The sequence below is a fragment of the Betta splendens genome, chromosome 11 (assembly GCF_900634795.4).
Source record: "Betta splendens chromosome 11, fBetSpl5.4, whole genome shotgun sequence".
Lineage (NCBI taxonomy): Eukaryota > Metazoa > Chordata > Actinopteri > Anabantiformes > Osphronemidae > Betta > Betta splendens.
Genome location: NC_040891.2, coordinates 9,455,652 through 9,482,289, shown reverse-complemented (window position 1 = coordinate 9,482,289; position 26,638 = coordinate 9,455,652). Strand labels below are relative to the sequence as shown.

The 26,638-nt window shown below is 43.9% G+C and overlaps 6 protein-coding genes across 6 annotated transcripts; 4 read left to right on the top strand and 2 right to left on the bottom strand.

The window, feature by feature from the left end:
• Nucleotides 1–145: 145 nt before the first annotated feature.
• On the top strand, nucleotides 146–2,090 carry snrpd1 (small nuclear ribonucleoprotein D1 polypeptide). The gene is made up of 4 exons (XM_029166709.3): nucleotides 146–303; nucleotides 867–943; nucleotides 1,333–1,524; nucleotides 1,869–2,090. The coding sequence occupies exons 1-4, from the start codon at nucleotides 290–292 to the stop codon at nucleotides 1,943–1,945; spliced, it is 360 nt and encodes a 119-aa protein (XP_029022542.1). The 5' UTR covers nucleotides 146–289; the 3' UTR covers nucleotides 1,946–2,090.
• Nucleotides 2,091–2,818: 728 nt separating this feature from the next.
• On the top strand, nucleotides 2,819–4,196 carry ggcta (gamma-glutamylcyclotransferase a). The gene is made up of 4 exons (XM_029166708.3): nucleotides 2,819–3,067; nucleotides 3,445–3,590; nucleotides 3,682–3,814; nucleotides 3,894–4,196. Exons 1-4 carry the CDS (start codon nucleotides 2,951–2,953, stop codon nucleotides 4,017–4,019), a joined length of 522 nt encoding a protein of 173 aa, XP_029022541.1. The 5' UTR covers nucleotides 2,819–2,950; the 3' UTR covers nucleotides 4,020–4,196.
• Nucleotides 4,197–4,397: 201 nt separating this feature from the next.
• On the bottom strand, nucleotides 4,398–9,825 carry adnp2b (ADNP homeobox 2b). Its single transcript, XM_029166706.2, has 4 exons — nucleotides 9,515–9,825; nucleotides 8,800–8,921; nucleotides 8,263–8,367; nucleotides 4,398–8,091 (listed from the first exon to the last, which is right to left on the bottom strand). Exons 2-4 carry the CDS (start codon nucleotides 8,905–8,907, stop codon nucleotides 5,350–5,352), a joined length of 2,955 nt encoding a protein of 984 aa, XP_029022539.1. The 5' UTR covers nucleotides 8,908–8,921; nucleotides 9,515–9,825; the 3' UTR covers nucleotides 4,398–5,349.
• A 2,338-nt stretch (nucleotides 9,826–12,163) lies between these two features.
• Nucleotides 12,164–17,316, bottom strand: azin1b (antizyme inhibitor 1b). Its single transcript, XM_029166707.2, has 11 exons — nucleotides 17,132–17,316; nucleotides 16,345–16,488; nucleotides 15,754–15,952; nucleotides 15,491–15,664; nucleotides 15,104–15,276; nucleotides 14,788–15,001; nucleotides 14,588–14,662; nucleotides 14,320–14,485; nucleotides 14,111–14,208; nucleotides 13,757–13,974; nucleotides 12,164–13,638 (listed from the first exon to the last, which is right to left on the bottom strand). The coding sequence occupies exons 3-11, from the start codon at nucleotides 15,853–15,855 to the stop codon at nucleotides 13,584–13,586; spliced, it is 1,275 nt and encodes a 424-aa protein (XP_029022540.1). The 5' UTR covers nucleotides 15,856–15,952; nucleotides 16,345–16,488; nucleotides 17,132–17,316; the 3' UTR covers nucleotides 12,164–13,583.
• A 2,219-nt stretch (nucleotides 17,317–19,535) lies between these two features.
• atp6v1c1b (ATPase H+ transporting V1 subunit C1b) lies at nucleotides 19,536–24,056 on the top strand. Its single transcript, XM_029167649.2, has 13 exons — nucleotides 19,536–19,695; nucleotides 20,483–20,663; nucleotides 20,758–20,825; nucleotides 20,929–21,014; nucleotides 21,122–21,216; nucleotides 21,335–21,426; nucleotides 21,509–21,607; nucleotides 21,706–21,774; nucleotides 22,438–22,530; nucleotides 22,770–22,863; nucleotides 22,978–23,075; nucleotides 23,173–23,296; nucleotides 23,391–24,056. The coding sequence occupies exons 2-13, from the start codon at nucleotides 20,532–20,534 to the stop codon at nucleotides 23,487–23,489; spliced, it is 1,149 nt and encodes a 382-aa protein (XP_029023482.1). The 5' UTR covers nucleotides 19,536–19,695; nucleotides 20,483–20,531; the 3' UTR covers nucleotides 23,490–24,056.
• A 375-nt stretch (nucleotides 24,057–24,431) lies between these two features.
• si:ch211-215i13.3 (brain and acute leukemia cytoplasmic protein) lies at nucleotides 24,432–26,561 on the top strand. Its single transcript, XM_029166348.3, has 3 exons — nucleotides 24,432–24,768; nucleotides 25,043–25,167; nucleotides 25,529–26,561. Exons 1-3 carry the CDS (start codon nucleotides 24,630–24,632, stop codon nucleotides 25,637–25,639), a joined length of 375 nt encoding a protein of 124 aa, XP_029022181.1. The 5' UTR covers nucleotides 24,432–24,629; the 3' UTR covers nucleotides 25,640–26,561.
• The last annotated feature ends 77 nt before the right edge of the window (nucleotides 26,562–26,638 follow it).

Here is a 26,638-nt window from a genome sequence, read left to right as displayed (position 1 = left end):
CTTCACCAGGGGGATAATACAAAAAATAACTGTTTCTTGATTTAAAAAACTGATTTCGTAGGTACTTTTCGGTACCACCATTCACGAACCCTGATAAGTGTGGTCGTTATGATTCCACACCTGTAGGTGGCGGTGTTCTTCCTGTAGGTGACGATATTCTGTCGCTCTTTTGTGACGTAGGTCCCGCGCGACTAAAACGTAAATCGTTCATCAGCGGCCTGTGTTTTCACTTGAGCGCTGCAATTTTTTCTCTTTGGTAAAGGACTTATCAACATAGTCCATTACCATCATGAAACTAGTTCGGTAAGTGGATAGAAGAGGCTTTTATTTGTTGATCGTTGTAACGCGAGCACATAAGATGAATGTTATACTGCTGGATGGTTTTAGATAGATGGACGGTGAAGAGGCGGGAAGTAGTGAACGTAATGAATGGGCCCCGTCGGTGCTGCGTTGAACGAGCTTCAAACATTATTATAAAATAAATGAAATGTCTACGTGCACTGTTTTTCATATTGATTTAATGCTTTGTGTAAAGCCACACATGTATCATAAGTGTTTACTAATTAGCTTTGTTAGCGTATCTCGGCCTTGTTTGTAGCTAGCATATCCTTTGTAAACAAAGTTGTGTTGCCTTATGATTTGGTAAACTAAATCAAGCCTCGCTTATGGGAAAATACATTTGTGCATATATGCTTTTTACAGTTCAGTGCATAGTGTACATTTCATGGGTTTCGATTTTGTTTTGAAAGCTACATAGCTAGCGGCTATGGGTGGCCAACTAGCTAACATCAGTGTTAAGAGAACAATTAAATCGAAGGCTGATGTCTTCAAACTCTAATCTTGTGAAATGCGTTTCTACCTCTCAGGTTTTTGATGAAGCTCAGCCATGAGACGGTCACCATTGAACTAAAGAATGGCACCCAGGTCCATGGCACCATCACAGGTAAGAGCCGACTGCTGTCATAAGTTTGTTAGTGTACGTGTGAATGCACAACAACTACAGTTTTTTTTACGAAAAGTGGATTGTATACACTCGTCGTTTTAATTGCATTCAAATATGATTATTAAATCATTTTATTATTACTAGTTATAGCATTTGGGTTTATTCATCATTTTACAGTGATAAGGACACTGTTCATATCTTATACTGGTCTGAAATATTGGATCAGAAATAGAAAATCCTATGGACAAATTGCTGATGTTTATTGATTGATTGATTGCTACATGATGAACAGTATCCGGGTTTAAAGAGTACTGCTGGTAATGTTACGTTGTTTTTAAATAGAGCACAGGCCACAACTTAATTTCTATTTCTTTACTGTCTCTGCACAGGTGTTGATGTGAGCATGAACACTCACTTGAAGGCGGTGAAAATGACCTTGAAAAACAGGGAGCCGACTCAGCTTGAGTCATTGAGTATCCGTGGCAACAATATCCGCTACTTTATTTTGCCCGACAGCCTCCCACTGGACACTTTGCTGGTCGACATAGAGCCAAAGATCAAGTCCAAGAAGAGAGAAGCAGGTGAGTGAAAATTGCAATTAGAAAGTTGAGCTGAGCTGATAGAGCCATAATTATACATGCCCATATTACTTACATGTGGTTCTTGACCAGGAGAAAAGTATGCTTTGCTTTCAGATTTGATGCATTCCTTGAAATGTGTTTCTTGCTCTGTAGTGTTTTTAAGAAATCTCAGAAATTTGGAAGTTAACTGTAAAAGTATTCGGGCTTAAATGATAAAACAAATAGTTTGTTAAACCTTGAATAGTCTCAGTAAATATTAAACAATATCTTTTTTTAAAGTTCACAAAATATTTAAATTGCCTCTTTTGCCAATATGCTTCATTCAAGTATGTGTCTCTTGTCAGTGGCTGGACGGGGACGGGGCAGAGGACGAGGACGTGGCAGAGGAAGAGGGCGAGGCCGAGGTGGTCCAAGGAGATGATCACCAGATCATACATGTTTCTCGTCACCCCACTGTTTGTACAGGATTTTTTTTTGTTTCACAGAGGAAATGGTTTGTGAACTTGTCACCATGTTTTTTTCCCCCTAATTTTGTACATTAAAATGCTCCTTGTGAAGAGGATAAACTTGACTCTGTGTATTATTGCAGCATCGTTGAGCTATTTTTCCGTATACTTAGACCATCATGAGACAGGTTAGTTTTACCCTATTCATGATGTGTTGTTGCAATATTATTTAGTAACATTATTAATAGTAATAAAAATACTGTCTTTAAATTATATTTTTTACTTTTTACTAATAAAATGTTTGTTTGACTGTTGTGTGGACATAAATATGTTGTATTTTAAAGAGGAAGGAAAGGAAGAAATCTGGGGACAAGTGGTACAAAAGCATTTTTATATAAGCATAAGCATTTTATATAGCCTTTAGGTCTTTATGTGCAGTGGATTGTATAAAGGCTGCAGATGGTTTCCGAGACAGGTAATGTCTGAGTGCTTGGAGGAGCAGAGTCATGTCAGACTAGATAGATTTTGGTTATGTAATAGATGCGTCTTAATCCATCCAACCATTATCCCAACCGATTTTTCAGGTTAAGCCCTCTATTGACGTAGTTACAGCCATGAATAGCTGTAGACATCTTTTTTATTATGTAAATTACATCTAAATGCAGTATTCTTAGGACGTATGTACTGTTTTACCTCTGCATTTACCCCTATAGCTAAATAGTAATCCGATTTGTAGTTTATTATCTTGAGGTCACTTTTTATTTGAGGGCTGAGATCATCTACGTCTAAATGCTCGGACTTGAGCGGCATGAGACGCCTTTTCAAAATAAATGCGTGCGCATGCGCTTTTGTTGACAGGGACCAGCGGGGGCTGCGCAGTGACCACAGGAAGCGCTTTGGCAAAGGTTACACCCGGCAGCATCAGCGACAGCCGGTCACATCTCTATGCCTCCGGCCCTTCACACACAAAACCTCTGAAGATGTCCAGCGCTGCCTGCGGCCGCTTCATGTACTTCGCGTTTGGGAGCAACCTGCTGAAGGAGAGACTGCAGCTGGCGAACCCGTCTGCGGTGTTCTGCACCACCGGCCGCCTCAAGGTAGAAAACCAGCGCGCGAGCGCCTGCGTATCAACTACACACCAGCATCGCAATGGCCACATAGTCATTAGATAAGTCCCAGTAACGCGGGAGCATGGCGCATATAGGATGAATATGCCTTGTTCCAGCTGCAACAACACGTTCTGGCAGCAGTGGTCTGACCCAGAGTGACCAGTCCACCACCAAGCAACGCACAACACAGGGAGCTCCCTGTTTGCTTCACAGTGGATTAGAGCACTTTGTTTAAAAGGCAACGTCATTGTTTTGCTTAGTACCTCACACGCTCATTCATCACAGCTGTGTGTGTGTGTGTGTGTGTGTGTGTGTGTGTGTGTGTGTGTGTGTGTGTGTGTGTGTGTGTGTGTGTGTGAGCACAGGACTATGAGCTGAACTTTGGCCTGTGGGAGCGACACGTGGACAACGCTTGGCACGGTGGAGTGGCCACCATCGAGTTCTGTCCAGGCGCCGAGGTGTGGGGGGTGATCTGGACTTTGAGCAACGAGCACCTGACGAGCTTAGACGAGTGAGACACACAGACACACAGCTGCCCCGCCCCGTGGGTTCAGTTAGCGGTTGTTATGTAACTACCACTGATCCTCCCTTTGTCTCCTCAGCCAGGAGGGCGTGGGCCTGGGCCAGTACTCGCCGCTGGAGGTTTCTGTGGAGACCGACAGGGGACTGATGCTGTGCAGGACTTACCAGATGAACAATTTCCATGCCTGTCCTCCCTCCCCTCAGTATAAACAGGTGTGTGCACATTTAGCCTGGCTTATAGGACCTTCCTCTGTTCACGCTACATTTTGGACTTCTCCCTCTGTTTCATAAGGTGGTGTGTCTGGGTGCAGAGCAGAACCGACTCCCACCAGAGTACCTGAAGAGGCTGGAGGTCATCCAGACCAACAACTACAGTGGGCCTTCGCTGCTGGATCAAATCGGGACAGTTTCCAAGTAGAGATTGAGGGATCTCTTGGACTTGACGACAGCCTTAACAAGCTTAGCTGAAAAGGCGAAGAACACAAAATGAAGTTTTTCCCCCTGGGTCTGCTGCTTCTGTCAACCTCACTTTACATTGATGATATAAAAGCAAAGCCGGACTTGTGTGATAATTAAATGTAACAGAGGAGTTGTATGTTGCAATCAGAGAACTGTTTAGTTGTTTCTCAGGGTGAAGGAGGGAGGAAGACAGGTGCGGAGCTTTATTGCACTGCCTTTATTGTAAATTAAACCATTTTGGCTCGTGCCTCTTGATAAAAGGCAAAAAACAGCTCTGATCTTTTCTAGATCATTCTATTTCACACTACAGAAACATAACAGGGGTAGTTTGAGCAGCTTAATTCAAAATATTTTATTACCAAATAAAATTAAATGTTGAAAATGAATTTACATAAAAGCAAAACCACTTTGTTCTTTTACAACACAGTGGCCCAAAATGTGAACCTCTATCTCTCAACATTCTTGCTCCTCAGTGAATTATAGAAAATGTGGGTGCAGTACAAAAAAATGAACACAACAGAAGAAATACAATGACAGAAATCAATGTCAATGTTTTGTTGAATCTCTAGGTTAGTTCCCACCAGTCTGTGTAAATATGTAGATTTCACAATGGCACAAATCATTTATTCTGACAGTTCAACAGATGCTCATGCAAGCTACACGGTCAGAGATTTCTACCAACCAAATGTTTGTTGATGCGAGGAATTAAGCAACTTCACAAGAGTCTGGGCTTAGAACTGCGACACTTCCTCTTGAACTGTTAAAACATGGAAAGGGATCAACATAATATGAACGATCCACTAACGAAGCTCTGTATGACAGAAATAGGTCCAACTATGTAGAGAAGCATATTACAACAACTCATCTTTATACTGAGGTGTGCACTACACTATGGTTGTTATCATATATTCACACAATTAGGCTTAAATAAAAAGGTGGGGGAGCAGCTAGGAGGAGTAAAACAGTGCTCACGCTGGGGACGGGCATGGTTGATGGGACTGTGATCAGATGTACAACGCTGCAGCTTAACAATATGCACCATATCTCAAACAGTACATGTTTATTCATTATGTTCTAAAACAAGCATCACAGCACTGCTCTCTATGTATGTTGACACTTTGATACGGACCAAATGAAGCAGTGAAGGCTTATGTTAAAGGTATGGGACCCTACTTGTGTTGTGACTGTCGACACTAAACGCCGCCATCGAGTGTCGGGTTTGTTTCGTTTCCAGCCGGTTGCATCCCAGTTTGCATTGTGTGCGTTTCAGACTTCCTACACGTCTGTATTCACTCCATCGGCTCTGCATCTCTCTCGTTTCCACTTTCATCCATCGGCTCTGGATCGTCTGAACACTCCGCCGTACCGGAGGGAAGCTGCTCTAAGGGATCGGTGGGTCGCTGCGCTGGGACGATGAGATTGTGCTTGAGTTTGCTCATCTCTGCCATGTTGAAGCCGAGGAGGACGACGGCAGAGTTCCTCTTGACCGTCTTCAAGCACTTGGTGCGCTTCTTGCTGAAGTGGGCCGCTATCTCCGACCTGGAGAGAGACAGCCTCCTGCACAGCTCCTCGGTCTCGGCTTTGGTGGCGTAAGGGTTCAGGTTGAAGTACTTGGATATGAAGTCCCTGCGCTCCTCGCTGCTGCGGCACTCGATGGCCTTGGGCTCCAGCGCCAGCTTCACCGTGCTGCTGCTTTGAACCTCGGGCTCCGGTTGCGGCGGTGGCGGCGGAGGGGGCGGCGGCAGCAGCTTCTCCTGCTCCCGCCTCCTGCGCATGGCCGCCCTTTCTTCTCGCTCCCGTTTGTTGGCCTCCATGGCCTGCTTCAGCGCAGCCTCCAGGCGCTTCTTCGACTGAAGCTCGGCTTCCGATTCTGGCGACTCTGTGGTGGATGCGGCCGTGAGCACGCGGGCCGGCGCTACAGTCTGTTTCATAGTCAGTCCCGGGGGCACCTGGAGGAAGTAGAGCCCAGAAGGTTGACTGAGCTGCTGAGGTGGGTTTGGAAGCTGCGGTGCTGGTGCTGGTGCTGCAGGTTTTGGCAGCTGGGGCGGTTTCGGGGAACAGCGGCACCGCTGAATGTGGAGCATCACCGCCTGCTGCGTGACCTTCCCAGTGTACACGCCATTGCAGTATACGCACTTGAACGCCTCGGTCTTGAGGATGGCGTGAATGGTGGGTGCTACGAAGTGTTTCTGCTTCAGGTGCTGGTGGTGTTTGAAGTCATTGTCAAACTTCTCGTCGCAGAAGGGACAGTACGCACTGCTGACTTTGGCAGGCGCGGGACAGATGTCTGGCTGGCTGCTGGGCTGTAACTTAAAGAAAATCAGGTCAAGGGAGTTTGTGACGAGGGCGAGGTTGACCTCGGTCTCTCCTAGAATCTCCTTCGGTGCAGTGGTGTTAACGTCAAAATAAGGAAAAAGGATCCCCCCGATACCTTTGGAGTAGACCCTATACTTCTGTCTCAGGAAATCACAATACGCTCTGCTCGTGGGATTGTGTTGTTTCACGTGTTCGATAAGCTGCTTGATGGAAAAGAACAAGGCAGAGCAGTACAAACAATGGAGGCCGTGCAGCAGGTGCTGGAAGACGCTCTTCTCCGACAGTAAGATTTTGCATGTTAAGCATTTAACAGTCTTGTCTGGCATTTTCTTTAAGAATGCCGCTCGAGCCGCCACGCTTTCTGACTTGGATGCAATAGATTTAGTCTGGTGGGCCACCTCCGTATGCATGTCAAAGACGTTGGAGGGGAACAGTTCGTTGCAGAGGGGACAGGTAATCCATTTCTTAGTCTGTGGCGTGGGGATGCTCTGTTGCTCCACGGACTTGTGAGGGGTGGTCGTGCTCTGGGAGGCAGGCACCGCTACCTGCAGCGGGGCAAAGGTGTACGTGGGCATACCATTCACCCTGTTGCCAGTCGGAATCAGGTGATTGAGCAGAGACTGTGAAGTGAGCACGGTGCCCTGCAGGGCCGTGTGGCTTTGCAGGTTTGTGTGGTTCGGTGGCTTTTGTGTGGCCCCTGCAGGCTTAGACGCAGCCCCCGTTCCAGCTGCCACGTTGGCCTGTAGTCCAGACGGAACGAGGATTTGCTGCGCTTGTGGCGGCTGCTGTAGCTGAGAGGAAGCGGGAGCTAGAGCCACCGGTGCCTGTTTCAGGGACACGTTGGAAAGAGTGGGGAGCTGAAGCATGGACGGTCCTTGGGGCAAAGCACTTCGGAGAGCTATCGTGGCACCAGGCTGCAGCAAACCTTTAGCCTCAGCACTAGCGAGCTGCACTAGAGCCGACGCCTGAGGGGGCAGAAAAGCTTGGTTGGTTCCGGGAGCACAGATCAGAGTCGTACTGTTTGTAGCTCCCTGTAGCGGCTGCAGCGCCACCACAGTCCCGGCTGGCTGGCCGTTGCTTGGTAAAACCACAGGCTTGCTGCTGAACACTTGAGGTTGCTGGGGTTTAGGGGCGATGTTTGAGAAAGTCACAAACACACCATTTCCATTGGGTGTTGGTTTAACGGCGTAGTTCTTGTTTTCGTGAATCAAGCCCTGGACTTGTGCGCTGACTGCAAAGTGCGCCGGCTCGATCAGCATGTGATGCAGCATTTGGTCTAAACTTCCACTGCTGACCTTACAGACTTTGCAGCAGTAGATCTTCACAGACGTAGCCCCTTGAATCTGTAGCCTGTAACCAATATACTGCTCTGCCAAATTGTCCAGGTGCTTGAGGATAATGTGCTTCTTTATTGCAAAGATGGAAGAGGACGGATAGCCGCACCGCCGACACTGGTACCTCTCGTTTCCACGATGGGTGGTTGACGACCCCTCCCTCGACAACGGTGACTGAATGGGAAGTTTGGAATGAAAGTACAGCATGTGCTTCTTGACAAACTTGGGGTGGGCGATGAAGAGGCACCGGGAGCAGGTTGCCAGTGCACAGAACGACTGAACAAATCCGTGGCAGCGGGAGACATGACTCCTGAAGTTGTAGATGTTGTGCGTCGCGTACTTGCACAGGCTGCAACACAGCGCTCGAGACCGATACGGCCACTGGGTGAAAAAGAAGAATATTGTTGTTGAAAATGTAAAAATATATATTTTTTAATAATGTACATACAGAGTGTACAGAAACATTCACATCTTAACAGCATTGAATCAGGGCAACATTAAATTAACTACCGACCCTAAATGATGTACATGGGAATAAAACAGCATATTCACCTTTTTCTTCTGTCTGACGCTGAATCCATCTGTGATATCAACCCAGTCGGTTTTGCGAAAAGCTACTTCTTCCTCTGCCTTCTTCTCTGACTTTTCGTTCAGGTCCTGCACAGTAAACACCAAAACCATAAACAGGCGTTATGGTGACATAAGAAAGTACCTAGTGTAGGTAGAAGCTGGACTTTACCTGCACTTTTGATCAACAATCTCCTCCAACCCAGAAAAATACACCTCAACAGTAGACATGAAAACATCACCAAGATCCACCCGTTGCCATAACAACCAGAAAATCCCCCAGACAAACATATTTAAATGTTATATAATGTTGGTAGTGTTAATTACCTGAACAACTCTACACTCAAACAATACATTAAACCGAGAAACAGTCACAGTCAGAAGTATTTTGAAAATATGGAAATCAATGAGAAACCCAGACAGACTCTTGAACCTCTATGTTAAGGAAAAATAACCTGAGAATTATTAATCACACTTATTAGCTGCACTTTAGTGTGAAATCCTTCAAAAGATGAAACATACCTTCAGTAACGTCTGACAATCTTCCAGGCCGATCTCGGAGAGGATATTTTTCACTGCCTTGCGAGCCTTTCGGATCTTTTCAAGATTTTCAACTGGAACCTGATACATTATTTTTCACAGACCTATAAAAAGAAGACAAGGTTTTAATGTTGCATGGTTTACACACATTATATATTAACACAATCGCAATTCACTTAGCTAGAGTTAGAGTAGTTTCATCATACAGTACTAACAACACATCAACTAATTCTGTCAACAGTAGCTTTATTTTTATACTTTCTGTTAATAAAACAGAAAACAACAGCAATCACGTAGGAAACTGTGAAGCATAGCATGAAGCGTGAGCATCACTTTCCTACACACCATCAATTCACAACATGCCTGATACGTTACATACAAACTATGAATAAACATCAGGCTTATACGAATGCAAGCATCAGTTGCTGCAGCAGCCGATTCCACACTTCGGCCGTTCTGTCAGAACACGTGACAGCTCTCTAGATCACTACCAACAGATATGATCAAAACTTTATTTACAGCTGATATACACTGAATGATCCCCTGGCGCGACTCTACCAGTGCTGTAACACCGCTGCGTGGGGAGGGGACACTAAAAGCCCCGGTAGCGGACTGACAGCCACACGCCGGGTGGCTACAGCGTCCACGCCGCGTCTTCCTGCTGCGTGACGCCCGCACGCGCCTCACGGAGATTTACCTCGTCCGATCGTGGTGTATCTTAACGTTAGTCGTCGCTGTGCCACCTCCGACCGAGCTAACGCTGCCACTTCCAGCGACCCGTGTGTGACGGTGAGCTGCGTCTGCTGCCAGCGCTGCACGCGGAGAGTCATCCGAGCAGCATCCTCTGTCTGCACACAGCGCTGCGGGGGGGATGTAGTCAAATATGGAGCCCAATCTTTACCGACTTCCTCCTGAAATAAGTTATTTTTTGGTACAGCTTTTGTCTCTTTCTTCGCCTATTGAGGAAAAAATGGCGCTCAAGTTCAGGATCTGACGTAGCTGTCCTCATTTGCATACTGAACAAACTGACCAATGGGAGGCGCCTCAGCCTAAAAACTTAGTAACTTTTTATTCTGTCAGGCGCATTATCAGCACCTGTTTCTAAGTGTCCAATTAAAACATCTTATAATGAACGTCATAAATGTAATGGTACAACTGGCTTGTTAATTGGATTTACATGTGGTTCAACATGTAGCTAGGCATGGGGGCGTGGCTACTGCCACCTCTTCTGGCAGTCACGTGACACCTGACAGACACTAACCAATCAGCTTTCGAGAAAATGAGCTAAATAGGTGGTCCCTCTTTTGTGACATCATATCATGCTAGATTTTGAGCCAGTTATGTTGTAGCACCATTTAGTTTGTGAAATTGAGAGGTTGGGTGTAATTTAGCTAGCATAGCATAAGGTGTCAAGCATAGCATACGCATTAGCAAAGCTTAAACACAAGATTTTTTAGTACGTAAAACTGTATGCGATTAACATAGCTTAATTATTGTACTCATCGTGTTCGGCCTGCTCACTAACAAACCCACTACACCTGTCTGAATTGTGGTCTTCGTGTCTGAGAACTTGAGAACATAATGACAATCATGTTTCGCACTAGAATAACTCACTTATAATTCCTTGCATTGCCAACTGAATTTACTGTATTTGATAACCGCATGTCCTTACCCGCTAATGCCCACAACGCCACAAACTCCAAGTTGGTTTATTTTTTATTGAAAATAGAAATGCCATAATGGTCAGTCACAAATTGCTCACATATGTCATTACTCTATAAATTCTGACATGATCCCGAGTTTTGGTGTTAGGAGTTGTAGATTAGAGATGATGCTAACGAGGTATTAGCCAAAGTGACGAATTTGGTACTCTGGTGGACTTAAGACACAAAATCAGTTTGAATAATGATGCAACATTGTGCTCCAATGCAGACATGGGAGGTTACGATTTCTAGGCAACCTATCTGATGTTGGAAGTATTGCAGGTGATTGCGCTGCAGCATTTCCCACCAAGAAAGAGAAGCCAAATGCAAAGTTACGGCTGGGGCTGGAGAACATGGCCAAATGTTTAAACAATGATAAAGGCATTGACTAGGAACATCTAAATCGGAAGTCTAACCAATAGTTATGCAATTATACCAATGTAAGCCAACATTCACAGTTAACCACAGAGTTCATCCATATTTGGCGGGATGGTTTGTATGTTGCTAGTGAGGTAGTTAATGTGTTTAGTGTGTTTTATGTTCAGCACTGTGAGTCCGAGTGCCCTGTGCTCCATTGTGTTTAGTGTTGGTGTGTGCAATCAAAAGGTCTCTATGTGTAATGCATGTAGAGATATCTGGGGTTGTGCAATGTATTGGGTACAGATATTCTCGCAATGCTTATCTGTATCTTAGCCTACCAGTTATACATAGCTCCACTCCTACTCCATGTGCAGCACCTCACCACTATATGTTCATTTCTTGACAGTCTACTGCTGGTCTGATTGTGTTACGATCATAAGCAGTGACTATTACATATCACATATACTGATGCCAGTACTGTGTCATTATAAAAGCGTTAGGGCAGAATCCCATTAAACCGGAGAGCACCAGCTGGTAAATTGGTTGGTGTTTTGCATTGGGATTGACATAATCCATAGAATAATGGAAACTGCCTGAATTATCTCTGCCACATTGAGGAAACCTGATTCCAGATTCCAATGTCTTTATTTACTGCAGCACAGATGACAGATAATGTGGTGGTTGAAACCCCACCATTTGTGGTGCTGTAGATGTGGTCTGTCAGTGATGAGATTAGTGTCCTACTGTATACAATGTTTCAACAAAACTCAGCACTGAGCTGGTTTAACTGGTAAAAAACACAGCAGCAGCTGATTTAACCAATGAAATGTAGATATTTGGCAGAAGCTACCAGGTTGTACATCAAACTACTGGATCTCTCTACTGTGGCCTATCAGTGTAGCACAGTGTATAGTAGAATGGTGTATAGTATTGTCTTGTGTTAGCTGTATCAATTCAGTGTTGTCATAGCATAGTGATGGGATGCAGTAATTATGTGGAATCAATTGAAATGTTTACTGGCCAATGCCATGCATAGTATAACTATTAGCATGAAAGGCATATTAGGAACACTTGAAGAAAACCATAGCAACAGTTATTATACCTGCTGAAATGGTTTAAAATGACACTATGACTATATGGTTTAAGTTAAGGGCTTTTGTAGTAACTAATTAAGGACATTTACTGAACAATGTAAGACAAAGCTGCTTTAACAGGACATTTCTGCACTCTATTTCTACTCTTAGATACTCCCCAACCCAAAGATCACACATAGACAAGAACAATTATTTGTCAGAAATGTATTAAATTAATCACTGATTTAACAAGAACAATTTACAGTCAAAACAGGCTATGGTCCATTAGTGCCTTGACAAACAAGTAATCAATACATTTGTCACACAAGGGCAGGATTCCTTAAAAACTGTAATTAAGTCTGATCACTTTCAATGCAAGACATGAATCATTTAGCTGTACTACAGACTGTGCATTTAATACCTCGTATCATTAGAGAAGAGCACAGAAGGGTCTGGCCTGATCATACTTTGCACTGCCTCAGAGATCTGTGTACAACTAACATGTCTTTAGAGATAGACATGTAAGCCTATATCTGTCAAATATGGATCATGTTTCAGCACTTTTCAAAAATAGGTTCTTTCCTAGTTTTTCAGATCCAGGGAGAGCAAAAAGCAATCCCTTGACGAGATATTCAAATTTGAAGATCTTAAGAGAAAAAAAAACAGGACTATGTTAATAAATCTCACAGTATTTCTTTAACCTAACAAAGATTTTGTGCATTTTAAACCAGATTAACCTCTCTCTGATCGAGGCATGGAGTGCATTGGGGTGTATGCAGGCTTTCTGCATTCAACATATAGGTCAGTGTAGAAATAGTCTCCCACAGCAATTCCTTCATGCCTTTTGAGTAAAGTGAAATCACAGAGGTCACAAATGGCAACCACAAAACACACAATCCATGTAGCGTTAAAAAACACATCTATCAGGAAAACACTGTTGGATGAGCCACAGCATAATATATGGGCCAACACACTTAAAAGTCGGAGCTTTAAACATGCCCCAGTAGTATCTGAATCCAATAAATAAAAATGCATTGAGGTGAACTACAATAGAGAAATAGGTCATATTATCGTCATTTCAACTTTGCAGAGGGAGGGGTTTGAAATACAGAATCCACATGAGACAATGATTTACATTTAAATCATCTATATATTTAAGTTTGTTGAACGGATACAGAATTTACACAGCTGTCAACAGGTAATCGATAGCGAACAAGATTTAGATCAATTGTACATTTTGTAAACTGGATCTGATGTAGGAAACAACCCCCCTCAAACATGTGGGGGGTTCCATCTCCACTGAGTCGTCCATTTTGTTGCATAATGTCATCCGGGTTTGGGCTGGAGCTTTCAGCTGACAAACTTTGAGTTTATCAGAGGGAGGAGCAAAGCCTGTATTCCAGATAATCCAATTTTTTTGATATGAGGTATCAATCAACCAATTGTTTCCCCATTGTGAGAAAAAGCAATGTGACCTCGCTTTTTTCCTGGGTGGCTGGAATGTTGACCACATTACCCCAGTGGCCAAAAGATTATTCCCCTTTGCTCAGATGACAAAAGTGGATGTTGAGGAGCACCTGCGTCATAATTCAGGACAGAGACCGAGGGTAGTCGCGCACTTTAATAGACCTCAGAAATTCTTCACAGCACTGTCCAGAGCCACACCAGCCTCCTGCATTTCATACCTATGGGCAACACCACGCATGATTGTAAGGCCACTGTAGACGCACATTAACATTAACGCATCTTAATGTGTAATGAGTTAGTGGTGGCCATTCACAAATGGGCTCACTCCATACTCACCAGTTAGAGGTGGAGATGGTGTAATAGACCGGCAGCTGGGAGGAGCTAGACAGGCAAGTGATGTTATCTAGGCCATATGCACCCATGTTAGAGAAAAGCAGCCAGTCTCCCACACTGAGCTCAGGCAAGAGGCAGCGCTCAACAACCTGGTCCAGGTGGTCCAGGGATGGGCCCCATAGACTGCTGGGATACACTGCCTCATCAGCAGACAACACATGCTGGAGAGAAAACAATGTCACAGTTCATGACTAACTGATTAAGACCTTCTGTCACAGGCAACGAAGGCTGCAACACATATGTCTACTTTAAATGGGATCTATGTTTGTAGTTGACTTTGATTGAAGGACTACTCACCTTGTGCACTGATGGGGCAGCGATAGAGTTTCCCAGCAACTTGCAGCTAAATGGGCCATAAACACCCTCGTTCACGTAGTACAGGAACTCTGTGTTTTCTAGGGGGAGAAGAACATTATTGTAATTATCTACGGAGACTAAGCCTTCTGATTATGCAACAGCCATCAATCAAACAAACAGAGAACCTTTTATAGAGTTAAGTAACTCACCTTGACCTAAGCTGTCCCAGTGATGGGGTGCCACCTTTTTGCCAATCACGTTGACAGCCAGAGTAAAAGTTGAGGCCACATAGAAGGTGCCTGGCTGGGCCAACACTTGCACACCAGACAGTGGAGGGAAGTAAGCATCCAGCAGTGGCCTGACTGCAGAGTCAACCTAAACACAACAATGTATATATTTAGACAGTGCGTTCAACAAACAAAATAACAGAACTGTAGCTCTTTGTTTGATCGAAAGATCAATATTTTAATCACTTACTTGTTTGAGCTGAAACTCAGAGCCAGTAAATCCACCACCAATGTCCAGGAAGCGCATGTTAAACCCAAGATCAATCTACCGAAATACAGCAAATTAGCTTAACTAAGAAGACAAGATAGCTAGATCATTTACGACATATTCATACGTTTTAAAAGAATCCTGCACTTTGCTGTATTTTACATCTCCCAGACAGTACTCACCCCCATGTCAAACACACAGCGGGCATCTGACAGTGCATGGGTGTAGGCCTGTTGCAGGTCTTGGCAGGAGCTGGGTATGTGGAAGGTCACACCCACCACCTGGATACCCAGCTCCTTGGCAGCTTCCAGCAGGTGCCGACAGCTCTTCAGAGAGGTGCCAAAGGCCATGCTGGTCTCAGCTGCGTGAGCCTCTGTGGTCAACTGCAGTAGTAACCTGCGAGCAGCAATTTTTTTTAGTTTTAGTTGAAAATTGCTTTTAGCATAATGGATGGTGGGGCAAAAAATACAAACAAGGTAATTGTTTGCTTTTACTTACTTTGAACTAGGATGTAGGCGGGCAATCTTTGACAACTCGGCTTCGTTCTCACACACAAGATGCTGGATGTTGTTCTTGGCAGCGTATTTAATGTGCGCCAGTTGCTTGCATACCCCTGAAAAAATAATATTTTCTGGTGGCACGCCATGCTCCAACACCAGGCTCATCTCAGTCTGGGGGTAATGAGGGATTCGCATTAGAGAAATCAGTGGCTCAAAGTCAAAAAGCCCCATTAACACAATAACAAAAAGGCACCAGGTGTGTTGTGTAAGATGAAACAAAAACTAATCTTCAGCTGATCAGTAATAAAGTGAGTGTTTATAATGTAATGGCTGCAAAGTGCTGTCATAAGAGGATGAAAACTAAATCTGTTGAGTTAAAATTTACCTTGCTGGTGCAAACAAAACCCAGGCCCAAGGAGGCAAGCACCTCGATGACTGCAGGGCTGCTGTTGCATTTGACTGGATAGTAGGGCTGCAGCTGTGGCACTATACTCTGCCAACACACATGCTGCTGCATCATGGCACCGAGGTCAGCCACCACAAATGCTCTCTTTCCTGCCTGAGAATACAAGAGACAGTGAGGGTTGAGATACAACAGAAAACCCACACTTCGAATATAACTGAACATTTTCAGTAAGTTAAACTGACCAGAGTCTGGTTGCCAATGTGTCCATCAATAACATCTTCAAGGGTCACTCCTCCCTCCAGGATTTCAATGATGTAATCTGGTTTGTCAGTGAGTCCTTTCATTTCAACCGTATTCAGTTAAGCCGACAATCATAAAGAACAGATAAACAAGTCAAGGGGTCACGACTGAGCCAATGGGGTCCTGCCGGTATGCAACAAACTGAGAAAAGAAAAGGAAGAAGAAGACTTAGTTAAATACATATTTAGCAAAACTGAACTAACCTATAAAGTTTTAACGTCTGTCTAGTAAAAAGAAACGAGAAACGGTATCAACAGATCCACAATATAAACAATTGCACAACGTTATCTGACTTTTATGACCCAATGACTGTTGTTTTTCCAGTCACAATGTGGTAACTAAAAAGAAGAACACAACTCCACCACTCATTCACCTATCATTAGCAATTATGTAAACAGCTGTTAAAACCTCCTCAAAGTTTAAATCTCCTTTCTTTTAAAACCTTGTGCATGGCAATGCAATCCTGAACTTTGCTACAGGCGTGTACCCAAGCATGTGGCTATGTTTACAGCAGATGCTGCTGAGTCACTCACATGGACAAGTCAGGAGATGGACCTGTCCTGCTATCAGCTAGGATCCCAAGGTGGCTCAGCGTTGAAGTCAAAGTGCTCCCGGTAGAGAGCCGCCCCTAGGCCCTCTGGGTAGCACTCATACACCTGTACAGAGACAGGGGAGCCCTGGAGGAGAAACATACAGAACATTAAAAGGTATATAAATGTATTCTATTAAGTGTCAATACGACAAATGAATACACGTGAAATGTGCAAATAAAGCGTATTGTTTGCGTTTGAAATACATTTTGCGATTCCTAAACCATTACCTCACCTCCTGTTTCAGCCCATGTTAGCTCACATTGTGAACATCCATGTTGCGCATGCGCTGTGGCGTTGAAAGTGGCTCAAGTTGACACATAAAATATCATGGCAATTGGTCATCAACCAAAAATATAAACATGTCAGCGAGTGTTAACGTTACCAATTAACCGCAGCGCATGAGGGATTCATGTTGAGGAACAAGCTCCTCACGTTGCACTGGCTCGCTGGTAGAAGCTTAGCTATGTTAGCATTGTATTTCGTTAATAACCCCAAAACATACGACGCCTTGGATAAAATACTGGTACAGAAACTAAGTTGTGACGGCGCGTGTGCGTCATATTTTACCAATACATTAACATGCAATGTAAAGACGTGTGGACGGCGGCGAATTCGCTCAATCGCCCTGTCATGTGGTACAAGAAGAGCGAGGAGGCAGAAAGACTAGCCCGCCATGTTACGTCCGCTGGAGCCACGGAACTCGGCCCGTGTATTTCGCCTTACTTACGTGAGATAACGGCCAGAAGGATTTGGAAAATCGTCTTCTCTTTTTCGGCGGAATTTTTAAAGAGTAGTGGGCACAATGATATAAGAAAGAAAGGCGGCTGTTTTTGCCATATGTTTAGATGACTGACGAGCTTCGGCGGAGTCGTGTCTCCTCTGTCGGCTGGTGGGTGGAGAACTAGAGGAGGGAAGGAGGTGGAGGAGGAAGTTAGGAAGGTAACTAACGGCCCAGGGGCGTGGTTTGTGTTCATGTCGACCAATGAGCGTATACGATTTTTCAGCACGTTCCAAATATGTAATTCCGCGTGTTGCTCAGTCTTCGGCGTCTGTTCCGTTACATAACCATAAACTTCCCCTACATGGTAACTTCTTCGGTTTTCAAACGGCACATTTTATCGTAATGATTAAAAAGAAAACAGAAGGGACAACAACTAAAGATCAGCATTACATGTTGTCGAAGTCAACAGGAAGATGTCCAACAAGATGTTGATCCTATGAGACTCAATTCAGTGAATACACATTTCTAATTTTTCAAGGCATTTATGAGCCTTGAGAATATTGATACATAAAAACAGGCATTTGGAAATTTGGAAAGAAGCAAATTAGTCAATTAGGACTCAACGTAATGAGGAGTTCTCTTATTACAACAGGGTATCATGTGTTATCATTTCTCAAAACTTTGCTGAATTTATTACTTTAAAACAACAGGAAAAGTCTCTCAGGCACTAAGAAACCTTTAACACGCAGACACACGATTAATGCCAGCATATAAATAGAGGGCATTATGCGTTCTAGCTTGTGTCTTCTGGGGATTATTTAGAGCTTATTAAAAATGATCATGGTTAATCTTGAGGCTTTGTCACACTAACTTTTGGGAAGGATTTTAATTGACCACATTTCTTTCATTAGCATGTCCAGGAGTTCCATAACATCACTCAGCCTGCAGCCGTCTCATATGACTTGTGTTTCTGTGGAGCTGAAGTTCACAAAACAACATGAAGTAGAAAACAAACATAAACATATAGGTGTGTTTTTAAAACTGGACTAGTTTTCACTTCTACAGTGAAAGTTTACTTGTAAGGTTACAGTGCAATAAAAATAGGATAAAGTACATCTACAATAGTCAATAGATCATTGACAGATGATAATTCCAAACAAGGTTTGCAACGGAAGATAATTTCCTTTTGTCAACAAAACACAGTTTTAGTAATATGTGATATACAGTACTAGTAAGTAATGTGTTTACATCATTTCACCACATTCCTCAGAGTGAGTTGTGCACATATGTGTCCATAAGTGTAACTTATGGAGTAAAACAAATTAAAGGATGTGCTTCAAGCTTAAAATTGGAATTTACAACAGCGGGATTTTTGGTTCCGATGATTTAAATAAAATGAAATAACTGACTTTAGCAAGGAAACAACTTTTTAACACACTTTGTTTGAACAGTTTAGACAAACAACAGAGTAAATAATCCGTTGTCAACACTTTAAAAAAGTTAAAACTAAAAGCTCTGCACATGAGTTCAGTAAGTAAGTAAGTAAACCTATGTAAGAGTTTGTTTAATAACCTGTAAATGCTTTTTAGGTAACTAACAGTATCAATTAGATAGTTTCTAATAAGGCAGTCATTATTTGTTATATAAGATATTAATGCCTGTTTTTTCGCATGTACAGCTGAGAAGTGTAGATGACTTTTTTGTGCATGTAAAATTCCAGCTTTAAACAGTTTATTTTTAACTTATGATTGTTGCCAGAGGACCATGAGAGTTTTGGCAGAAATTGCTCTGAATGTGTGAACCCTGGTTTAATCTTACATTTCATAGAGGAATAATGGGAAAATTTGTTGAGGATTTACTGTACAAATCACGAAACAGCTTACATGTATGGACCATCGCTGCCACCTGAAGGCAGTGACGGTGTAGTGCATGCAGTACTCAACTCTACCAGAGGAGGGAGACGTAGCTGTGTGCTCTGTCAAAACAAATACTCATGCTGCCTTTAAGTTCTGTTGGAAATACTAAAATAACAAAAACGATTAATCGTAGTCGTAATCGTAAAGAACAATAAATTTAACGTTTTATGTTTATTAACTATATTTTATTTTCTACATTGCCAATGAGATACAACATGAATTATACAACATGTACTTTATTTTTTATTTCGTAGAAGAAAATTACCACTACTGCTATATACTACTACAACCAACATATATAGTGGACGCTTCTAGTTTACGCCAGGAATTGAGTTTGCCTTTTAAATTTGTGCACACTGTTGCATATAATGTGTAATGCTTATTTTAAACTCAACCAATTACTGAACACGAGCACGTGCTATTTCTATCATTTATTTACAATGTATTTTGCAATTTCTGATTGCGTTCGCTGAATCGCGCCGCTTGTGCGCAGGCGCGCAACTGCTGTTCTGATCAGCTGACTGTGAGTGTGATGCTGCGCTGAAGGACCTGCGAGTCGAAACCCTGCTATTCTCTGCGCTATGCATGGGAAGCTGCCGCTGTTCCATTGAAATACAGCGTGCGGATCAAACACTGACGCCGTCGGACCCGTCGGTAAGAGCGAAAATACAGCGCCTGCTGATGTCGTGACGGCAGGAGCCCGCAATGCAAACAAGCTCGTGTCAGCTGCAAGCTAACACCGAATTTAACCGTGTGTGAGCCAGGATTACGCCGTTACCCATACATTATTTTTATCAGTACAAATCCCACGTGGTGATCTTTTTTCCTAACAATGCGACGCGCTTGTACCGTAATAGACGCGGCTCAATATTTAGCACGTCTCCTGCGAACCAGGCTCTGATCATATGACAGTCAATCAGCAGACACGGAGCTATGGCTGCCTCCAGTGCAGTCACTGGGTTCTGTTGACTTCACTGACCACACGACCACTGTTGAGAAATAGGGTGGAAGTACTTCAATCTGAGACGAAGTTGAAGCTAAAAGAGGAAGAAAGAGCTTTGGAGCATGACTCTGATTCATTTATGGATAGTACTTTGTGTAATGGTGGAAAAGTATCAGTATCTATTAACCTTTTACAGAGCAGGAAAAGCTATGGAAAAGGAAGAACGCATCAACTATATTTTAAATGAAATATTTCTGTTTTATGCTAAGTTTTATACTGTCTATTATTTTGTTGAATTCCTGTAAATGAACCATCTTCTCAATATTGAAACTGAGTTGGATCCAGTGTTGCGACTTGACAAGTAATTAATATTTTGTATCATGTCATGGTCTTTAAGTTGCTGTGTGTCTTTATACTCCTAAATGTGATCTTGAATGCAGCTTAATATGAAATTGTGAAGCCATTCATATAACGGGTCTACTCTACTTTAATCCTCAGTAACCTCCTTACATCAGAGACCTGGTGGACGAGCCTCCCTCCAGTAGCCATGACAGAATTCTGGTTGATCTCTGCTCCGGGGGAGAAGACGTGCCAGCAGACGTGGGACAAGCTGATGCTGGCCACCACTCGCACCAACAACCTTTCCACCAACAACAAGTTCAACATCCCTGACCTGAAGGTTAAAGGCCGCAGCACCTACTTTACAGCTGCACCCACCGACACCAAGGCGCCTGAGGAGTAGCTTGGTGACATCTGGGTTCTGTCTCTAACAGGTTGGGACCCTGGATGTTCTGGTGGGCCTGTCGGATGAGCTGGCTAAGCTCGACACTTTTGTGGAAAGGTGAAAGACTAATAGACTTCTGAAATTACTTTTGTGGTTTATCAACCAGCCGTTATTATCCATGCTTTCACCTTAAACCCTCCTCCATCCTGTGAGTCTTTAGTGTGGTGAAGAAGGTCGCTCAGTACATGGCCGATGTTCTGGAGGACAGTCGAGACAAAGTCCAGGAGAATCTGCTGGCCAATGGAGGTAATGATCGTTAGCATCATCACTCTGATGCCCGTGCAGTAAATGTATGGAGAGACGTTGTAGACGGTTGTGTAGATGGACCTTTAATCAGTGTTTTCACTCTGCAGTTGATCTGGTCACCTACATCACCAGATTTGGGTGGGACATGGCAAAATATCCAATCAAACAGTCACTGAAAAACATCTCTGAAATCATCTCCAAGGTTGGTTTTATGTAATCTTCTCATTTGAAACTTGCTTTTAGTGACTAAATCCTGAGTCTAGGGAGGATCGTCGATGCGCTAACCCATAGTTTTTATTCTCTCCATCTTGGCTTTTTAGCAAGCGTCTCAGATCGACAACGACCTGAAGGCTCGGGCTTCGGCTTATAACAACCTCAAGGGAAATCTGCAGAATTTGGAACGGAAGAACGCGTGAGCAGTCCAGCAAACGTCCATTTGGATGTGGCAAATAATGGCTCTGCTTCACGATAAACCTGTGTGTGTTGTCTTTCAGAGGGAGTTTGTTGACCAGGAGTCTGGCAGAAATAGTGAGGAAAGAGGACTTTGTGCTGGACTCTGAGTACCTGATCACCATGCTAGTGGTTGTCCCAAAGTGAGCACATGATTTTCCGTGTATATATGGGAGTGAATGAAGCAGATGTGAGTTTTGATTATTAAAGGAAACTTAATTTGCTGCCCCACCTCCACCAGGACCAGCTATGCTGACTGGCAGAAGACCTATGAAACCCTGGCAGAAATGGTCGTGCCCCGCTCCACCAAGTAAGTGTGGCTGATAGTTTGAATATGTTTAATTGAAACCCTCGTCGCTTGAAAATCCTCAGATGAGACAATCCCTCCTCTCGTGATTCGTGATGTCCAGCTGGTTGACTTTATTTGACCTGTAAAAGGCCAGTGTGATATTGCTGACGCTCTGTTTGGGCTTTTGAATGGATACGGCTCAGTGTGCTGTGGTAACCTAGCAACCTGTACACATGGAGCATCTGTGTGCCAATATGATGTGTAAATAGGAGGTATCTTACGACCTGCAATGACATGAAGGGTTCAAATGAGCCATTGTTTTGGCTCTGTCCAACCGTTCCCGTGGCCTTTGAACGGGACTCGTTGTCACTTGCATGTAATATTTTTAGGCTTCTGGACCAAAACTGCTCAGCAGTAAAGTCTGTTGACAGACTTGGGAGCCAGAGATTGATAGAACGTTTGCCCAAGGGTTTCTCAAGCATCATCTGTTTCACATACAAAAGTAAAATGTGATTTAGAGTAGAATGGAAAATGAGAGCATCAGCTTTAAATTTCATATTCAGTTTGTCCATGGACCTATAAAAGGAGCTGTGCCCTAAATGGACCTCGTTTGGACACTGGATGGTTTAACAATGGAGAAATATCGCTGTTTTAACGTGCTGTTTGTCAATATGTGTCCTCCAGGCTGCTGTTTGAAGACAACGACAGCGGCTTGTTCAGTGTCACGCTCTTCAGGAAGGCTATTGACGATTTCAAACACAAGGCCAGAGAAAACAAGTAAGTTATTGGTTGTATCGTTATAGGAAAAGCTTTAAACAGAGAATATCTGATTAGAGTTTTAGAGGTTTTTTGACAGATGCTTGTTTTTTTTTATGACTTAACCTTTCATAACGCCCATTTATTGGTCCTTCAGGACTGAAGGAGCGAGTAAAGCAGGAAGCTGCTTTATGCGCTTTCCAATAAGCGACTTCAGCTCCGTAGAGGTGTCTCTAACCATCAGTCTGTTATGTGTCCAGGTTTACGGTGCGGGATTTCCAGTACAATGAGGAGGAGATGAAGGCAGACAAGGAAGAGATGACGCGTTTATCAACTGACAAGAAGAAACAGTTTGTACGGCTGCTCTGTTTGTCATTAACCACGTAGAGGGAGAGAGGAAGTCACTGCAGCTCACTTCTATGTGCAGTAACTGTAGTGGAGTTTAAAATGCTGATTGCGTTGTTCCAGGGTCCGTTGGTGCGATGGCTCAAAGTGAATTTCAGCGAAGCCTTCATTGCGTGGATTCACATCAAGGCTCTGCGCGTGTTTGTGGAGTCGGTGTTGAGGTGAGCTCACTCCTCTGTGCTCACGGCGTTAAAGGTGCAGTGCGTCTGCTTCGCCCGTTGGGGTTAGTTTCACGTCCGACGCGGCTTTGTTCCCTAGATACGGGCTGCCGGTCAACTTCCAGGCCATGCTGCTGCAGCCCAACAAGAAGAACATGAAGAAGCTGAGGGAGGTGCTGGATGAGCTGTATAAACATCTGGACAGCAGTGCCGCCATCATTGATGTGAGGGTCCTTCAAGCGCTCTCTGACCCTGGAGAGTGAACCATAAGAAAGTGCTTTTTTTATGCGGATAACGGTGGTATCTCTGTGCCCACAGGCATCGATGGACATCCCCGGGCTGAACCTGAGTCAGCAGGAGTACTACCCCTACGTTTACTACAAGATCGACTGCAACCTGCTCGACTTCAAAGTCTAGAAGCATCCTTTTCTGATATATGTTCACATCCCCAAACTATTTACACACAGCTTTCTCATGTTTTATTATTTGCCTGGGTCCATGTGGAAGAAGTGGTTGCAAACCAGAACCAGACTTTTTACCATCCCTGTTCGCTTGCCGTCGTACCACTCTGTAAAAGTGAACAGCATCTAGGTTTACACCCACCGAAACAGTTTACATTCCCCTTTTTATATATTTTTTCCCTATTTTGCTTTACTTAAATTAACTCAAAGAAAAAATGAGGAGAAAAACAAATGTATGTTAAATGTAATATGTATTTAAAGCCTCTGCAATGTTTTTGTCGTTCAGTTTTTGGATGTGATGTGTTTTTAGCTCCGTCTATAAATAGATGTTGACTATTGTTTTCCTAAATCAACATATTGTATGATCCTGGGAAATAAGAAGCAATATGTTTGGTGAGTGTTCACTCCAGTCATTTCTGTATATGAAGCAGTTATAAGAAAGGATTATGGGTCAATGTGCAAATACTGTATTGTATAAAACTGAACCAGGTATATTATGTGAAAATAAATGCTCTAAAGAAAACGTTTGATGTGTTTTCAAGCTTTTATATACAAATTTCATTTCAGTATTAACATTTATTAATTTGTTTATTAACCTTAATAGATTTCAGGTCTTCAAAATAATGGGTACATTTTTTTCAATTTTGTTTTTTGCACTTTTTAAATTTATAATTTATCCATTAAAACGACAAATTGAAAAAGGAAACGCAGTTCAGTAAACGCATCAATACGTTTTAGAAGAACTTATGTTATTGAGAAATATTGTAGGTCAATAAACCTAGTAAAAATAAAATGTTATTGATGAAAGCGCTACGTTCTAACTGTGGGGTTAAAGTGTTAAAGCGGGGAGACGCTGATGATAAAGAGGATGAAGCCGCCGCTGCCGCTGCTGCTGCCGCTGCTGCTGGTGATGCGGGTCCCCCCTCCTCCCGCTGACGCAGGTCGCTCCGCTCTGCGCTCCTACTGGTCCGCGGAGCGGCAGCGGCGGCTCCGAGCGGCGATGGAGACGTAAACGCGGATGCAGCGGCGGCGGGGAGCAGCGAGAGGATGCGGAGCCGCGTTTAGCCCGTGACCGCCGCAGCTACACCTGCCGTGGATGACCGTCCTGATGGGTTGTGGAGGGAGTCGGGCGGACGCGATCATCGAGCCGCGGTATCATGAGAGCTGGACCAGGGAGACGGAATCGACGTGGCTCACCAACACGGACGTGGAGACCCCTCTCCCCGTAGCAAACGGTGAGTGTCTTATTATTATCTATAGTGGACACTGAAATATCATCATCAGCATAAGCTACAATAAACCACACACACACACACACACACACACACACACACACACACACACACACACACACACACACACACACACACACACACAGTACATGAACCTTTCAAAACACAACCACTCAGCCAACAGTTTGGTGCCATCTACGCCATAATCTCCATGTTGAGCGAAGGCAGGACAATACTGTGTCTGTGTTAAGTGATAACCCGTCACTGTTGGCTGAAGGTAAAGCTGCGGAGAGCAGCCTGAGGGAGAAGAGGATGGTGAACACGGGCACCCAGTGTGGGAAGCAGGCCGTCACCTCCAGCGGCTCCGGCCACCAGCGGAGACCCAGACGCTCCCTGACTGATGTAGGTGTCACTGCCAGGGCTCCGTGCACAGATCACATAGAGCAGCCCAGAGCACGAGATGCTGTAGCTAAACAATGTTGTTTAAAGGCCAGTGCAGCAGGATGCAAGACAAGCAGTACCGGAATAACTATTATGCAGATAACTAACTTTTTGTTAATCACTGTGACTGATAATTATCTCCAAAGCTAATTGTCTTAGCTCGTTTTATTTCCAGCACGCCAGACTGTTGTCCTGTGTTTGTTTAACCTTCCTGGTTTCCAACGTCAGTGACTCAGGTTTCAGCTCTTCGCCCACTCTCCGCGCGCGCAGCCGGGTGACATTTGAATGGCGAAGCGTTCAAAATCTCACATGTCCCCCACAGCAAAGCGCCCGCGACTCTAAGAGGAGGCCGTCGAAGGAAGCCGGCGGTTTGTCCAAGGACGCCGGCGCCGGTGGGGACGTCGAGCCCGGCAGCGCGTGCCACGAGAGATGAAGCAGCAGAAGAAGACGGAGACTCTGTGATGAGGGATATTTGGAGCTGCTGTCCACCAGAAGCTGCGGTGGGGATTTCCTACGTTTGCCACCGACGCTGCAGGATCGCGGCTGTGGATCTTGGTACTGTGCAACATAAGCGCCTGCACATGTCTGTGAGAAAATACGGAGAGGCTGCGTCTTTGTCATTGCCAATGCATGCGTGAAGCGGGGAGTTCACACTCTCCCCTGAGCTTTTCTCTCATGCTTTTGGTGCTGGTCAGGAAATGTGTCACTGTGTTAAGGCAACTTTGTGGAAAACAACAACAGACTGCACGCGATGATCACAGACTGCACAGCCAGTGGTTTTTGTCATGTGGGGACGTCCTGCAGCATTTGCTTCGGTTCCTTGAGCGACTACTTTCCTCTGGTTGTGAATGAAAGCGTTGGAGCTTTAAACGTGGGGGCTGAGCACAGCTTTTGTCCAGCCTCTGCAAGACAGACAAACACCTGCATGTGCCTACGATTCACAGTGATTCGAGCTGCTCCTTTGTTCAATTTGACAGGTTCTGTTAAACTTTAATGAGTGTTATACAGTTTATTCTCAGTTCTCTGACCTTTTCTGTTGTATTATATGATGTAAGACGTTATTATTTACTACGGTGCTTTGTAACAATGTGTTGTGTGCAGCTTGCACTGACTGCATGTATAAATCAATCCCCCGTTGAGCATCGAGTCTGTGCCAGAACATATATTTTGTATTTCCACTACATGTGAAAATGGAAAACTGCAGTAGACACAGCTGGTGATTCAGGAGGGTTGATTATCGGTCGTAGTAGGTTTCACACACGAATTATGATATTTTTCTTATTTGTATTATATTTGCTGTTGCTTCATCACAGCATGCTTCATACAATACAGTTTCTTTATCTTGAACATGTGAATTGATGTGCAATGTTCTTTATGTTCAAACCCACAATTACGACAAACATCATCACATCATAGTTGAGTTTAGAAAATA

Coding starts and splice junctions, on each gene's coding strand:
- snrpd1 (XM_029166709.3), top strand. Junction 944..1,332: donor GGTCCATGGCACCATCACAG/GTAAGAGCCGAC, acceptor GTCTCTGCACAG/GTGTTGATGTGAGCATGAAC. Junction 1,525..1,868: donor GTCCAAGAAGAGAGAAGCAG/GTGAGTGAAAAT, acceptor GTCTCTTGTCAG/TGGCTGGACGGGGACGGGGC.
- ggcta (XM_029166708.3), top strand. CDS start 2,951: ATGTCCAGCGCTGCCTGCGGCCGCTTCATGTACTTCGCGTTTGGGAGC. Junction 3,591..3,681: donor CACCTGACGAGCTTAGACGA/GTGAGACACACA, acceptor TTGTCTCCTCAG/CCAGGAGGGCGTGGGCCTGG. Junction 3,815..3,893: donor CCTCCCCTCAGTATAAACAG/GTGTGTGCACAT, acceptor CTGTTTCATAAG/GTGGTGTGTCTGGGTGCAGA.
- adnp2b (XM_029166706.2), bottom strand. CDS start 8,907: ATGTATCAGGTTCCAGTTGAAAATCTTGAAAAGATCCGAAAGGCTCGC. Junction 8,368..8,799: donor ATTGTCAGACGTTACTGAAG/GTATGTTTCATC, acceptor TTTACTGTGCAG/GACCTGAACGAAAAGTCAGA. Junction 8,092..8,262: donor GCGTCAGACAGAAGAAAAAG/GTGAATATGCTG, acceptor TTTTTCACCCAG/TGGCCGTATCGGTCTCGAGC.
- azin1b (XM_029166707.2), bottom strand. CDS start 15,855: ATGAAAGGACTCACTGACAAACCAGATTACATCATTGAAATCCTGGAG. Junction 14,486..14,587: donor CTGAGTTTCAGCTCAAACAA/GTAAGTGATTAA, acceptor TGTTGTGTTTAG/GTTGACTCTGCAGTCAGGCC. Junction 13,639..13,756: donor ACCATCTCCACCTCTAACTG/GTGAGTATGGAG, acceptor TGTTGCCCATAG/GTATGAAATGCAGGAGGCTG.
- atp6v1c1b (XM_029167649.2), top strand. CDS start 20,532: ATGACAGAATTCTGGTTGATCTCTGCTCCGGGGGAGAAGACGTGCCAG. Junction 22,531..22,769: donor CACAAGGCCAGAGAAAACAA/GTAAGTTATTGG, acceptor TTATGTGTCCAG/GTTTACGGTGCGGGATTTCC. Junction 23,076..23,172: donor TTTGTGGAGTCGGTGTTGAG/GTGAGCTCACTC, acceptor TTTGTTCCCTAG/ATACGGGCTGCCGGTCAACT.
- si:ch211-215i13.3 (XM_029166348.3), top strand. CDS start 24,630: ATGACCGTCCTGATGGGTTGTGGAGGGAGTCGGGCGGACGCGATCATC. Junction 24,769..25,042: donor CCCTCTCCCCGTAGCAAACG/GTGAGTGTCTTA, acceptor TGTTGGCTGAAG/GTAAAGCTGCGGAGAGCAGC. Junction 25,168..25,528: donor CCAGACGCTCCCTGACTGAT/GTAGGTGTCACT, acceptor TGTCCCCCACAG/CAAAGCGCCCGCGACTCTAA.